Source organism: Emydura macquarii, unplaced genomic scaffold (genome assembly GCF_026122565.2).
Source record: "Emydura macquarii macquarii isolate MOO-44397 ecotype Brisbane River unplaced genomic scaffold, CSIRO-AGI_Emac_v2 contig_2531, whole genome shotgun sequence".
Classification (NCBI taxonomy): Eukaryota; Metazoa; Chordata; order Testudines; family Chelidae; genus Emydura; species Emydura macquarii.
In genome coordinates, this window is record NW_027132668.1 from 1,518,221 (window position 1) to 1,534,670 (window position 16,450).

General features: G+C 40.7%; 1 protein-coding gene across 3 annotated transcripts in view; it reads right to left on the minus strand.

The window, feature by feature from the left end:
• The window catches only part of RFX8 (regulatory factor X8), a 60,967-nt gene extending 44,966 nt beyond the window's left edge, over positions 1 to 16,001 (minus strand). Inside the window, exons 1-4 of one of the 3 annotated variants that reach the window (XM_067563518.1) lie at positions 15,929 to 16,001; positions 14,473 to 14,596; positions 11,957 to 12,018; positions 6,631 to 6,717 (exon numbers count right to left, since the gene is read on the minus strand). In XM_067563518.1, the coding sequence (XP_067419619.1) occupies positions 6,631 to 6,717; positions 11,957 to 12,018; positions 14,473 to 14,535 (212 nt within the window). In that variant the 5' untranslated portion in view covers positions 14,536 to 14,596; positions 15,929 to 16,001. Of the gene's footprint in view, positions 1 to 6,630; positions 6,718 to 11,956; positions 12,019 to 14,472; positions 14,597 to 15,149; positions 15,238 to 15,928 lie in introns of those variants that run through there. The other 2 variants (XM_067563515.1, XM_067563516.1) reach the window with 2 other exon arrangements.
• Between the last annotated feature and the right edge of the window lie 449 nt (positions 16,002 to 16,450).

Here is a 16,450-nt window from a genome sequence, read left to right on the forward strand (position 1 = left end):
ACAGAATTAAAAAAAAAAATTTTAAACAGATAAGTACTAACTAACTAAGAACCACTACTGTCTAAACTAACACTTTTTCAAACAGGGATACTTGAAAACTGGATGAGTTTGTAAGAGCTGCTGAGTCTCCGTCTCAGACCGCGGATGGTTGAGAAGGAACTAAGGGGGTCAGGTCACGCTCACGCCAAGAGCAACGCGAGACGGGAGCTGTGCATGCATGTTCCAGATGAATACTGCTGAAAAATCTCTGATCGAGAGACGTGAGGACACACCGACACCTAAAATGGAGCACCCCCAGGGACAGCACTCAAAGAAGAACCCACCATGTCCTGGTTGATCATCGAGCTGTGCACTTGCCGGGGACAGTGAGAAAGAGGTGTATTTTACAGTAATGCATAAATGCTGTTATTGATCTCACAATCATGATTCTGTTCATTGTTTACTGTGCTTCCACAGATGTGCCTTTGAGGGGAAACCTCACCAAACCTGCCAAGCACCAGCAGCTGATAAGAAAACGACCATAGAGAGGCAAAGAGGAGATGTTCAAAGAACTCCTCCAGTCCTTTGAGGCAGAAAAAAAAAGAAAAAAAGGGCATGGTGACACACTGTGATCAAAAATAAAAAAATTGACAGGTAAGAGAAGAGGGAAAACCAGGTGCAAGTGATAGCAGGTCACTAGCACATGATAAAAGCCATGGAGAAGCAAACAGAGCTGCTAAAGTCACTCATAATGCTGCAGACTGAATTCATGCATGCTTTCCCCCGCCCCCTCACACCTTACATCCAATACAGAACAGCTTTCCATACCCTCCCCAAACTCCACCCACACATTTCTACCAAAGTCTGGGCCCATCTCGGTACCCCTTTTACTCCACCCTTTCAGACAGCTATGACAGTGACACCTGAACTTACACCAGCTGTCATAGCTCATACTGCCCCTCACTGCTTTCTCCCCTCCAGCCCAGCTTTTTGTGTGTGCTGTGAATAATTGTTATTTAATAAAGACATACTCTGTGCAGAATAAGCAATCTTTATTGGTCTCTTGCACACAGTGGTTGCACTTCACATTGATATAAGTGCTAGCCAGCTTGCACTGTGTAGCATGCACAGTGCTGTTTACAAAGATACTTGATTGGTGCTCATCGTCAAAATAGTTCCTCAAGGCCTCCTTGATTCGAATTGTCCCCCATTGTGCGCCTCCAATAGCCCTGACATCTGATTGTTCATATTCAGCTGCAAGGTGATCCGCCTCTGCACTCCACCCAGAGGGGAACGTTTCACCCTTAGCTTCACATAAATTATGGAGCACACAGTAGGTGGCTATAACCATGGGAATATTTTCCTCATTTAGATCTAGCCTGCCATAATGGCATTGCCAGCGAGCTTTTAAACTGCTTTTAAACTGCCAAACAGTCATTCGGCACCTGCTCAGCCAGTTATTGAAGCGCTCCTTGCTGCTATCCAGGTTGCCTGTATAAGGCTTCATGAGCCATGGCAGTAAGGGGCAAGTTGGGTCTTCCAGGATCACTGTGGGTACTTCAACATCCCCCACTGGAATCTTTTGGTCTGGAAAGAAAGTCCCTGCTTGCAGCTTTCTGTACAGGTCAGTGTTGCTGAAGATGTGTGCATCATGCACCTTCCCTGACCAACCCATGCTGATGTCAAGTGAAATGCCCCCAGTGATCCACAAACACCTGCAGTAGAGAAGTACTCCTTTCTATTAATGTACTCCATCACAAGATGGTCCGGGGCCAAAATTGGGATATGCATGCCATCTATTGCCCCACCACAGTTAGGGAATCCCATTGCTTTGCGAATTCAGAAGTTCTGCAGCCACTTCTCGTCATCCCAGACCTGCATAATGATGCGATCACACCACTCAGTGCTTGTCTTGCACGCCCAAAAGTGACAGTGCAACATGTGCAGATGCTCCGTGAATGCAAACAGTAATCTGGTGTTGTTTGTTTGCCTGGCACACAGCAGGTCAGGTGCCTTGGATTCCACTTCTGATTGGGAGCTCATGATATACTGTGTGACCAGCCACAATGTGTTCGGAATACTGACAATAACAGTGGAGAGCAGTGCAGGATCCATCCTTTCATATAGAGATGGCAGGTGCTCAGGAAACTGGGGCTGTTGAAAAATGCTGCGAAGCGCAGTTGGAAACTCATGAAATGATGGGACGAAAATCACTGCATCATGGGACATTGAGCCCGAACCCATGATGCACTGCGATCCTCTCCGTCTTCCCACAACTTCTAGCAGCACAAGGTGGCAAGTTGCACGGGGGCTAGCTGCTGTCAATGCTAGAGCACCAACTGTGGATGCACTTCGGTGACACAGTAAGTGCTATGTGGACAGGCACGTGGCTTGTAATTACAGCACTTTTGATCACCACTGTAAGTTGCATCGACAAAACTTTCTAGTGTAGACACACCCTTAGTTGACAGAAGCCCTCTTTTTTCAACATGACTGACTGATGTAGCTGTGCCAATACAGCTTTTCAGTGTATAGTAGGTCTTAGAAACACAAGTCACTGAAAACACATTAGTCTACTGCCCTGCTGTCTGCACTGGCTGCTCATTAAGAACAGAGTCCAATTCAAGGTCTCTGTCCTGATATTCAAAACCATCCATGGGACTGGACCTAGCCACCTAAGGGATCACCGCTCCCTCTGCCACTATGATCTGCCATGAAAGCTCCGCTCCACTGGATCAGTGAAACTGTTGATCAATGACCATCATGGGCCACGATCTTAACACTATGTATGTCAAATAATATGTTTAATGTCTTCACACCAACGTCATCATTACTCCACAATCCAGAGCTTTTTAAATTTGTGAGTGAAGAAATCAAGCAATTTAGAACTAGAAGTATTTCCTGTCATTTATTTTGTTAATTTTGCAGATTTCTAAAATCAGTAAAAAAAAGAATATTTTCAGTTCCTGCTCTGACTGAGAAGGCAGCCAGCTGTATCTTGTGCTGCTGCTGCTATGGCAACACACATCAGCAGCGCTCTTGCTCAATAGGCTGGCTGGCATAGCGGACTTATTCTCGTGCTGTCCCCCCCCCCCCCTCATTAAGGCCAGTCAAGCAACATGCAATTGCAAGAGCTGTTGCTGCCTAGAAACAGACAAGTGGCAGCATTCTCCCTCCTCTCAGCAGCCAGATGAAAGCTCATAGATAATTAAGTGTAAATACTGTCTGATCTCTGCCATGGAAAATTAATATATGTGACTCTGCTGTTCGCAAATATTATTTTTATTTACCCAGTACCCGAAAGCGTGCTTGGCACTGCACAGAACAGAGAGTGAGACAAGTTCCTGCTCTAACGTGCTTACCATCTAAATAAGGTCAAGATGCAAGTGAAAGGGAAAAAAAGAAAAGGGAGTGGGTAGAGGAAGGGGAGGATGAGTAACAACAAGAGCATCTGATATCTATTAAATCCTTGTTAATGGGTTTGGGAGGGTTCGTGGGGGGACAACTGCAGTTGAAATGGGAAAGAAAATGAAGAGAAGGGGAAGATACCACAGGACTGAAAGAAAGGAAGAAATGTGACAGAGGAGACTGAGGGGCAAGGAGGAAGGGGGGCATGCTAAGTGAAAGAGAGGGAAGGTGTGGGCAGAGATCCTTTTCAGAGACCTGTCTCAGGCTCCTCTCAGTTGGAGCAAGATAAACAGCTTTATACTATTTTAAAGAGTATTAAGAATCCCTGGCAGATTCAAGATCAATGTCCCCTATTTAAAAGAAAATGTTAAGATCTTCTTCTACATTAATTTATAAATTAATCACACTAGATTTTGGAAATCTTCAACTCTAGTCTTCTAAATTTTGATATTTTTACTAAATATTTTGCCCAAATTTTTATTTTAAATTTTTTAAAAATGATGAAATGTTCATGACTTTCTTTAGGAGGGTGTGGGTTACAAACAGCTATAGACATTTTTTTAAATTATTATGTAAAAAAATTTTTTACGTGAAATATTTTACGTTTTTTGACCGGCTTTAATTAGACCACATATGTAAGCTGTTGGTGATTTCAGAAAGTAATGAACTCAGTGGAGAGGCCTCTGAAAGTATGTTAGTACTATTAGGAAAAACATGATCACACTGTTTGTTATACTTCTCTCTGTTATAACCAGGAAGAGGAGTTTATTTTATCTATTTAGATTTATAAAATCTCAAAATCTCTCTTGAAACTGTAAAAAGGTCACCACATTGTCATTTTGATAGCAGCCCTCTCTCTGGAGCATGTCTCTTGATCACCAGGTTGACCAAAGGAGAGACAGTTTTTCAGGGGCTAAGGATGTCTCTGGCAGGGAGATGGAAAAGGGAATGGGGACCCCACGGTCAGTGTGGTGGCACAAAGCTTACAACAGGTAACCGTAGCCTCCGGAGGATCATCTAGCTCTGCAGGTCTTGGGGTCCAATCTCAGCTGCTTGTTTTAGGGGCAAAGGACAAACTGCAGGGAAGCGACGAGAGACAGATGCTGCTGGATCAGGTGCTGCTGGTGCTGTTGAGATATTGCTCAGCAGTGCCACTCATGGCTAAGGCAAGCCCAGCAGCAGAGGCAGTGCCACCTGGATGTGGTTTCTTCTTCTTTCCTTTCATAATATTAGCAAGCTGTACCATCCCGGAAACAAATATCAGTTCAATTTGCTCTGCTCCCTACGTTCTCCTCTTTTCCAGTAAAAGAACTAGCAGCTCCCCTCTTGGGCCTGAAGGGTTAGCTGTCAATAGAAAGGAGCTAAGAAGTACAGTGGCTAGGACTGTTAATTCTTTTCCTGGAGGACAAGGTTGCTGCAGACTGCGACACCTACTTGCCACTTTCCTAGACAGGAACCACGACACAAGCGCCTCATGATGGCTTTTCAAAACCCATGTCTATAGGTAGCTATGGATATAAACATTTGACCAATTTGTTAATTCTCTGAATAAATATTTGTTAGCTGATCAGCTGGAGAGCCTTATCCTCCACCCCATTCCATCAGTTTTGTGCCAGCGTCACTCCTTTGACTTCAGTGCAGTTACACTGCTGTAAACCTGGAGTAACACGGTGCACAGTCAAACCGGGAGGGGAGGAGGGTGTCTAATTGTCCATTCCCTTGAAGCTCATATAGTCATTTATCTATCATTTATAGTATCATGACTATTTATATGGCTTCCATTATCATAGCATCTGAGCGCCTCACAGTCATTAATGCATTTATCCTCAACACCCCTGTGAGATAGGGACGTGACATTATCCCCATTTTACAGATGGGAACAGAGGCACAGGGAGACTATAGGTACATCTATACTGAAAACAAAAATTAAAAAAGAAAGAAAGAAAGATCCATGGCAGTGAGTCTCGGAGCCCAGGTAAACTATGCCACAGGGATAAATAGCTGTGTAGACGTTTGGACTCAGGCTGGAGCTCCTCTCGCCAGGTTTCAGAGATTGGGCTCTGGCCTAAGCCCAAATGTCTACATGGCGATTTTTAGCCTCGTAGCATGAGCCTCAGTCAGTTGACCTGGACTCAGACTGCAGGGTGTTTTGTTTTGGTTTTTTTGCAGTATGAACATACTCTAACTGACCATTTGCCCAAGGTGACACAGGAAGAAGTGGGGGAGGAGGGAATTTAACCCAGGTCTCCTACGTCACAGCCTAGCATCCTAACTGCTGGGACATCCTACCCCTCCTGCACAAAGTGAATGAAAAATGGGTGTAAAACTGTTAATGAGTGAACTTTGATTTAGTAGCATTTTATATCCACTTTACACAGGCATCCAAGTGCAAGGCAGTGGAGAATCAGCCCTACAGTTGTTTATTTAAACTATTGGCCTGATCCTGGAAATACCAGCAGGCACAGTACTCACGATCATTCATGGTAGAGAACTGTGGATTGGATTCTGCTCCTACTGCAATCAATGGCAAAACTCCACTGACTTCAATGGGACAGGATCAAGTCCTTTGCCCAGAGACAAGTGTCTGCAGGAGTGTTCTATATTGTTCTATATTTTAGAGTGTTTTATTTTTCACATTCAATTTGTTCTCTTGTATTGTATGTATTTTCTCACAGTTGCACCCTCTGTGACTGCCTTTTTAACGCTCTAAAACTTTAATACATAATAAACCTAAACAAAGCAGGCCTTTTCAAAATAAAGACTATCCCTCATTAATTTGAATGATAAGAACCAAAACAAAGAACTGCAAATAGAATGCATTTAAATAAATCACAATTACTTTTAAATGCAAAAACTTTGTTAATCATCATAACTTAAGCAATCAAGATGCACTAACATGATTAAATAAGTGTTCACAGCACTGGTGCTGACCACTTAAATTTTTGCTTTTATTTGGTTTCTCAGCATTTTTAAGCTTTTGTTTTAGTTTTGTTATAGATTTCCTGCACTTAAGAGCCATCCATTGAAATGTCAAGTGCATGGAAATGTGATTATGTGTCCAATTACGTGTGCGACTGCCACTTCTAAAAAAATGGAGCTTTTGCATTAATGACAATATTTAATTAGATTTCATTATTATAGGAAAATGCAATTTTATTATCAATGTTCAGTAGGCAATGAAGTAGATTTTGAGGAAAACTGTATTAATACACCTTTTATGATTAAGAACATTTAAAACCAAACCTGTGATATTTTTTTTCAGCCAGAAGATAACAATAATGTGCATATAAGGAAGAGCTCTTCTTGATATGTATTCCATCGTAATGATACCTAAAAAAATACAAAATGTGATGGACTGACAAGTATACAGTTTGCAAGACCTAGTCATCACTGAACTCTCATCTGTATTCTGCAAGCAGCTCTCAATTCTTTTGAAACAAACAAACAAAAAAAGATAGGGAGGAGAAACTGTATTACTGTATTCTTAAAACTGTTTAAATCTTATTTTGTCTAATATTTGAATAAGCACATAATTTTGATAAACATTTTAAAAAATAACTTTACAATCACTTTTTATTGATAAAAAGGCATTTTAAGGACATTTTAATAAGAATTTAAAAAAAACCCAAAAAACTATCCACCTAGAGCAGTGTGGGGAGTGCAGTCAACCTATGCAGGAGAAACACAGAATCTAGGACAGGCTTCTCAGCTGATGTAAATCTATGTAGCTTCACTGAAGTCAAAGCTGCTCCTTCAGTGTAGCTACACAGATTTATACCAACTGAGGATCTGGCTTTTGATCTCCAGTCATGGCAGAGTAAAACCACTTCCAGTTAAGGATGCTACCTGTCCAGTTGCTGCCAGATTAACTCAATCTCCTGGCTTTTGAAATCCCTCCACAGGGCACTGGCACCTCTTTTTGATATTGGGGGTGGTGTGGAACCACTGTTCACACTGCTGCACAGCATCTGAAGTACAATTTTCCCACTGGTTTTTTGCCTGATACATACTGGATGGTACACCATACTTAATGGGCCCAGTTGGGACCATAAATAGCCCACAAAGATTTCTCCTTTGCTCAGGGTTACTCTCTCATACAGTCTTAGCGTTTAAAGCCAGAAGAGACCACTATATCATCTAGTCTGACCTCTTGTATGTCACAAGCCACCAATACCACCCAGCACCCACACACTAACCCAACAACTACAATGAAACCAATTACAACCCACAGAATAGGGTCTGTTATTTGCAACAGGCAGAGAATATGTAGCCTGATTTTCAGTGTATTAGTTATTTAATAGGGTTATAGGTTTGCCAATTGCTTGGATTAGAAGGTTCTTGTCCTTGAATCAGGCTCCAGAAGAATTTTATAGGGACCCCGGGGTGTACAACAGGAAGGTTCTTAGTGATAACCAAATTTGTATAATTTTATACGTTTTATTAAGATAACATAAAATGATAGACAAATAATTGATATAGAGAAAATGAACAATCAAATGAATAATGGATAATACAATCTTAATTTTAAAGACTCATATGATATATATATTTCTATTATATGCTTTGGATTAATATACTCACGCCCTTCCCTGGTTGAGAGAGATGTTTGATTCCTCAACTTTTGAGTAGAGGGGTGGAGTAAGCACTGCTAGAGAGCTAAGAACTATAAACTAAGACTACAAATAAGACTATAAAATGAAGAAGGAAAATCTTAACACAAACTAAAGAAACTTCAAGCAGGAGTAGATGATGATCGCACCAAATAGCACGATCTTCCCCTTCTTATACCCCAAGAATATGGGTCCTCCTTCTAAGTCCATATTTGGATTTTCCACCCCCAAGTTATTGGGGTACCCATACTCTATAGGCTGGCAGACTCACGCATATTAAGGATATCCATGACATTTTCACTTCCCATTTCAAAGATTCCATGACTTCACCTTTGTGGGTTTTGTGGTGTACTAGTTTGGGCCTGACATCAATACTTTCAACACTTGTCTAGGCCAAAGGTCCCGAGTATGTCCGCTAACTGCTAAATCATTTAGGACCAACATGACCATATATGTCTTGTTTTTGCTATACATCAACACTTGTTCCCGAATGTGTGTATAATAATTACGTAGCTGTCATACAGGATGTGGCCTGCAAGGTACCTTGCATTACAGCAAAATATATATAAATTTATAACTCTATTATAATCATACAATCATACTTAAATCTATAAGAAAAGATATATCTCTATATAATGCAAGCAAGCAGGCTAGTTCTATAGGCTACAAATAGGAGGGAACACAAGGCACCAGGGCCTAAGGCCCTACAATAGCAGGGGAAATGACTCATATATCTGGATGGTTCTGGCAAATGATTCACACCCACATGCAGCCAAGGAAAGCAAAAAAACCCTAAAGTCACTGCCAGTCTGACCTGGGGGAAAATTCCTTCCCAACCCCATGTAGACCCTGAGCATGTGAGCAAGAACCAACCAGCCAAGCACCTAAGAGAGAATGCTCTGTGCCAACTCAGAGCCCTGCCGCCCCCTCCCCCCCAAACTCCCACCTCCATGTGTTTCAGTGGAAGGAGATTAAAAAAAAAACAAAACCTCCCAGAGTACACTGGGAGAGGGACAGAGGGAGGGACTCCCTTCCTGATCTCTGCTGGTGGCCGGCTAAAATCCATGAGCTTTAGGAACATAGGACTTAAACCAGAAGTGAGCCCCAGAGCTGCTGAACCCAGCCCCCCACCATCACAAATAACCCTGTCATACAACTGCACTCATAAATTTGTCCATCTCTTTATTAAAATTAATTAAGTGGTTTGCCCCCACAACTCCTACTGGGAGGCTGTCCCAGAACCTCACCCTTCTAATGGTTAGAAACCTAATTTCCAGCCTGAATTTGTTCATGGCCAGTTTATACCCATTTGTTCTTGTGCCAGCATTGTCCTCTAGCTTAAATAGCTCTTCACCCTCCCTAGTATTTAATTCCCAGATGTATTTATAGACAGCAATCATATCCCCCCCGCACAGACTACTTTTTGCTTGACTAAAGAAGCCAAGATCTTCCAGTCTCCTTTCATAAGACAGATCCTCCATTCCCCTGATCATCTTAGTAGCTCTTCTCCTCACCTGTTCCAGTTTAAATTCATCTTTCTTGAACGTGAGTGACCAGAATCGTACATAATATTCCAAGTGAGGTCTTACCAGCACCTTGTGCAATAGCATTAATACTTCTTTAACTATACTGGAAATGCTTCGCCTAATGCATCCTAGGACTGCATTTGCCTTTTTTTACAACTGCATTACATTGGTGGCTCATTGTCATCCTGTGATCAACCCACACATCCAGGTCTCTCTCCTCCTCCGTTGCTTCCAACTGAAAAGCTCCAAAAGCTTGTAGCAGACATTCTTATTATTAGACCTTAAGTGCATGATCGTGCACTTTGTACTATTGAATTTCATCTCGTTTCTATTATTTGAGTCTTCAAGGTCATTCAGATTTTCCTGTATAATGTTCCAGTCCTCCTGTGAAGTGATGTTGTCTCCCAATTTAGTATCATCAGCAAATTTCACTAGCACACTCCTACTTTTTTAACCAAGGTCATTAATAAAAATATTGGATAAGACTGGTCCCAAGACTGATCCTTGAGGAACTCTAAAAGTAACTTCCCTCCAGTCCGATAGTTCACCTTTCAGCACAACCCATTGCCTTTTCCATTTTAGCCCATTCCTTATCCACCTTACTATGGGTATGTCTATATTGCCGGCAGCACTGCTGGCAGTGCAGGATCGATTTTGCAGGTTCGACTGAGCGGCAGTGAAGACTCGCTCAATTGAACCTGGAAGTCAATGCCGGTAATCCACCCTGGCAAGAAGAGTAGCGCTGCATTGATGGGAAGGCATTTCCCGTCAGCGCAGCGCAGCGGGGACACTGCGATAGGTAGACGTTAGGAAGTTGACGGGAGATACAGAAGCTATTGTACATAACTTGCGTATCTCCTGTCGACTGCCGCTAGAATCCGTGGTAAGTGTAGACCAGGTCTATGTTTGTACTGATCTGCATCATCCCTAATTTAACTAATAATTTTCCACGTGGTATCGTGTCAAATGCTTTACTGAAGTCCAAGTATATTAACCTACTGCATTTTCCTTATCTAAAAAACCAAATAAGTTATTTTCTCAAATAAGGAAATCAGGCAGGTTACTCTGGCATGATCTATCTTTGGTAAATCCATGTTGCATTGCATCCCCTTTATCATTTACATCTATGAATTGCATTATTCTTCCCTTCAAAATTTGTTCTAAAATCTTGCATATCACTGAGGTCAGACTAAAATTGCCCGGATCACTTTTTTTCTCCTTTATTAAATATAGGTATGATGTTAGCTATTCTCTAACCACATGGTACTTACCCCCCAAATAGACAGATTTATTCAAAATCCTTGCTGCAGAACTAGTAATCTCATGTTCCAATTCTCTCAATATTCTGGGGCAGTAATTATCCAGTCCCCCTAACTGAAGTGTATGGCATAAACCCAGTGTCGGCAGTTTGTGTATCAGCCACCCCTAATCCCAGGTCAGGGGATGTATCAAACTGGGTGTGTGTGTGTATGTCAGAGCTCCACTTTGCTGATCTCTGCTGCTGTAAAGGACCTAGTTTGTTTTAGTTTCAGCTCTGTGTATGAGTCAAAAATCTAATGTAAAAATGGCACCACAGTAACTAGACAGTGATGGTGCTGGGCTGATGCAGAAGATCTGATAGAAGATCAAAGTAAATGTATGCCACTTTCAGACTCAGAATTTTAATTGCAGTCCTGTCATCTTTATTAACCAAAATAATCATGTAACTGGCATACTTGAATGTCATAAAAATCTTTTTTTTTTCTGTTCAGAGATTGATTATGAATTTGGACATCAAATCAATGGATTAAAAAAGTCTATCGGACTGAATTTTCTCCATGCTCAGTATAGATATGGGGGAGGTGTGATCCATCAGGGAGCCAGTTATGGCTTCCTGATTTAAACAGTTTTTAACAATTCTATTACCATCCAGATTGTGAAGGGCCACTCAATGGGTGTGCAGGGACAGAAGAGACTCCATGTCTTTAGGGCCTCTTGCACAGGGCTGGTCAAAATCAGAGTCCTTGAGCTTACCTGATCACAAGGATCACTGTGCCTCTCTAACACACAATGCCTCTGGAGTGCTTACTAAAGCTGTGAGCTTCAGCACCGCCCTAACACAAGTCAGTGCTTCAAAAGCACCATAGTACTTTAAATTGTGTTTTAAAAGTTTAGAAAATGAAAATTATCTTGAATTTATACACTAAAAAACAGCGGGTCTGCAGTGACTTTCATGAAATTAATTCTATTTTAGTTTACTGGCAACACCATCAATCACAACAGAGCTGTTCTAGGGATTTATTACAAACATTTGACAAGAACCTCAGCTGATGTAAAGCAGCATCTCAAGTTAGCAGAGCTGAGGATACAGCTCTTTCTATTATTTTAGATGGGTGTCATTAAAATTTTTAAATAAAGCAATAAATAAAATAAATTTATATTATAAATAAATACCTGGCACTTCCTCTTGTGCCCAGCCTTCGGGTCCCCAGATCTGGGAAAACTAAGCGAACAAGCTAAAAACATTCAAAAAATAAGAGTTACCTGGGCAAGTCATACTAACGTATAAAGATTTATCTGATTTGTTTTCCTCTAATTGTTTCCACTACTGCACAGCCTACTCACAAACTACTGTGATACCTGTTCTCCCAATAACATTCAAATAGTAATTGCTGAATTAGCTGGTGTGCATCCCCAGTAGGTTGCCAATATAGAGCTCAATCTGGCAAGCCTTATTCATTCAAGCAGTTCTTACTCACACAAGTAGAGCCAATTACTTCAGTTAGTTTACTCACATAACTAATGCTTGCAGGATTGTGTTTGACATCAATTTTTTTTTTTTAGCAAGTTCATTAAGTTACTGAATACCCTCTTTGCTCATATTGGAGGAAATGTGAATTGAGGTCATTTGGTGCCTCAAGATTATTACATGGCATGAGCTATTTTATAAAGCCACAGACAAAACAAGAGAGCTCATGCTAATTTTTCTCTTTAGATCAGGAACAGATTATCAAGTACACAGTACCTCTACTCTAGATAACCCTTGGGAGCCTTTGTTGTGCAATGTAGGAACAAAATTATCGGGTAGGAAGTTGTTTGCTGTCAAAGCCCTTGTCTACACTAGACTTTTTCTCAGTTGCCCTAAGATACAGCTCCCACATTGGTAGTAATGATGGAAGCTCTAATGTAACCAGCCTGGCAGTGTCTGCCAGCATTTTTCCATAGTGTTACCTCTATGTGATCTAAACTGAGTTGGATGACACAGTAGTAAAAATACACGTGTTTGGCTACACAGCAATTAAACACCCGCACCTGGCCTGGGTCAGCTGCCTTAGGCTATTGGAGCTTGGGCTGTGGTCTTTAAAATTGCTGTGTACACGTTCGGGTTTGGGCTGGAGCTGGAACTCTGGGACCCCGCGAGTGACGAGTGACTCAGAGCCCAGACTCCAGCCCAAGTCCAAATGTCTACCTAGCAATATTTAGCCACGCAATCCAAGTCCCATGAGATCGAGTCAGTTGACCAAGGCCAGCTGCAGCCATGCTGCAGGCCTTTTATTCCAGCGTAAACATACCCTAAAGATCCTGCGTGAAATACTGACCTCAGTTAAGTCAATGGTAAAATTCCCATTGATTTCAATAGGGCTAGGATTTCACCCCTTGACTTGTCTACACACTAATTTACACTGGGTTAACACAATGTGTCTTTTAAAACTCATTTAATTAAACCAGTGCAAATTTGTGTGCCAGATGATTAATCCTATGAAACAATAGATTAAGCCAACTGAAATAAACTACTCAAACAGAAATAAGAACGGCTACACATACACTTGTACAACTGAAGTAAACTGACTTTAAACAACACCTCTAAATAAACAGGGGCAAGGTAATGTGCAGAAAAGGCCTAAGAACTTGAATACCAGTGGAGTTGCACCAGTGGTAGCAATGGCAGGAAATTTTGAGCAAAAACTGTGAAGGGTAACAATAGTCAAACAGATGTTTTTTTCTTTAATCATATGAATGAAGTTAAGCAGATATGTATCTGTTTGTCAGGACTGAAGAGTTAGGATCTTAAAAAGGTAATTCCCCTGTTGGTTATAAAAGCTCCAGCCTATTAGAAAACGACACCATCTACTCTAAAGGACCTTTTTTACTCCTGCATCTTGCTTTGCTTGGATGATTCTATAAACACATGTTCTGTGTTTGGAGTAAAATCTTCATAAGTAAATTTAAACTTTTTTTTTTTTTTTTTTTTTTTAAACTTATAAACAAAATGAAGACCAGGATACTTTGCAGGATCAAAACTTAGATAATAAAATACAGTGGTAATTGTTTACATGAAAAATAAAGTTTTATTTTTAAGATCAGAAGAAACAACTACTCAGGTGTAGACTAATAGTAGACTATGCCTGAGTGGTTAGTTGGTACAGCTATCCTGGCAAACTTTTCTTGTGTAGACACAATTTACACTGGCAAAAAAGTGCCTTTGCCAGTGTAACTTATACCAGAACAAAATAAGCTGTCCTGGAGACAGGACTTTTTTGCTGGTATATCTGCATCTATACTGTGACTAGAGCTTTTGCAGGTATATATTTTTAAATGACATTTCCATATCACCCCTCTAATTGTCATTAGAAACTTTGCTGGTAGAAGTAATGTAGACCTGGCCTTAGAGAGAAAATAACGCAGATAAAATTCCAACGGGAGCCAAAGAGGACATTATACCAAGAGATAGGTTAGCAATTTTCAAACAAAATCTCTCCTAGCATTCTACATTGAAGGTATCTTATTGCATAACTACCTATCCTTGTCTGTAAATTAAGCTCCCTTAATTTGCAACATGCATGCTTGATAAAACCTTGTACAAGTGTCTCTTTATGTACCTATACAATGGCTCAGCTCATTATCTTATACTATATTATATTAATTATTATTATATATTATATTATGCTATAAAGCAATGTGCTTTGTACCTTTCCGAATGTTGCTGGATTTACTTGATTCTGAGCATTCTGACTGCAATTCTCTATATACATTTCATACAGTAGACAACGAGGTACGCTGTATCCTTCACAAACACAGAAATTATCAGCTATCCTTTAAAACAAAATGGTAAAAATTTTATATCAATTTATGTCAAGATTAGAAGGTTAAAAAGTTATTGATGTGCTTCTGATATCACTCCAAGTTTACACTGGTGCAGCTCTGCTGACTCCAATGGAGTTACTCCTAATCTACAACAGTGTGACATCACAATCATGTCCACGACTTATAAGTGGATCAATATTCTAAAGAAAATGGTACATCCTCACATACGTGAATTACAAACTGTACGCAGGTTCCTTTGAACTCCCATTGCAAGACCTGTCAGTTCATATGTACCAAGAGGTTGCGTGAATATACTCTACAGAGCAACAAACTTATCTGACACCGTGCAGTTTTTTTTAATACTGTAGCTTAATAGCACCCTAACAAAATTAAAACTGACATGAAAAAGTATTAGTATCTGTAAAATGGGAAACTACTGTGATCTTCTAATGTACAATGCAGATTACCAGGGCTCCAAACCAAACGTAATGTATTTATTAAGCATTTGTTTTCCCTTTTAAAAGATTCTGTATAACAGGGGGTTACAAAATTTATACCTTACCAGAATACAAAGGGCCAAATTCTACTCATTCACACCTGTGAAATCCCATGATTTTAGCACAAGAGAGCAGACTTTTGTCTGATATTACTTCTCAAGACCACTGCTGATATCCAGTGGTCTTGATGGGCTTAAATGCTCATCCTTGAGCCAAATCCCACTCACCTAACTTGCCTGAGTGGTCACATTAAAGTAAGCTAAACTACTCATGTGAAAAAGATGAGAAAATGTTGAATGTAGTTTCTTTTTAGCCTAAGTTATCATCATCACCAGAAAAATATCCATTAATGATGAGCTAATGCTAGTGGAATCAAGGCTGTCTAAGAATAATACCTCCTGTAGCATAAATACTAAAGCAAAACTGACACATTTGTGGGAAATAAATGTTGAGCCAGGGAGAAGAATAATTTTCCAAGCTGGACACATGAGTCTAATGACAATATTCCATTACAGTGACTTTACTTGTTATACCAAATAATTTACATTGATTTAATTATTTTAGTGGCTGAAGGTTGGTGCAACAGCATGTCAGTTACTCATAGTACCTTTACTGACATTCAAACTATTTTAGAAACCAGACTCATCATGAGCACCAGCTTATCCATGAAGAGCAGGTTTTAAAATAGCATTGGCTATTTGTATTGACAGCCTGATTTCAGACTGGAAAACATTTATTTTTTTGCTTTAATTTTTATCACTGCTGGTGAATGGGTCAGGATTCCAACAATCTGACTGGCTGAAACTGATTCCATTTGATACCACTGAGCAAGATCATTCATTACCTCTGAGTATTCTAAGGTGAGGGACTGGTTCTGTTTCCAATTCAGCTTTTCACTCATGCCTCCTCTCTTTTTTCAACAGAGGGTAGCCCTACTTCTGTTCTCTCCCTTTTAAAGAGACCTCCCAGCTCCCACTTGTTTGCAGCCTGTGCTCCCACCCACCAAACAAACCTATAGTCTCATGTTGTCAGCCCACCTGAGAGCACTGTTGGCCTCACTTCCCTGAACACAGCTGCTCTGGGCTTCCTGCCAGTTTCCCACCACCTCCAGCTTGACCCCCTGTTGTGAATGAATTGCTTCACAGCTAGAGGCAGAGATGAGAAACCAGCATCAAGGTAGTGAACAGGGAGAAGGAATACTGAGATAATGGGGGTATTCCCATCATGGGAGTGAGGAAATAGGATTCAGTCTAGTGAAGAGTCCTGACTAAACCTTCCCTCACAGAAGCCAGAAATCCTCCCTTCTCCTGGGTAAAGAACCATCTGTAAACCCTCAAGAATTGAGCATTCCCTGAGGTATTAAACC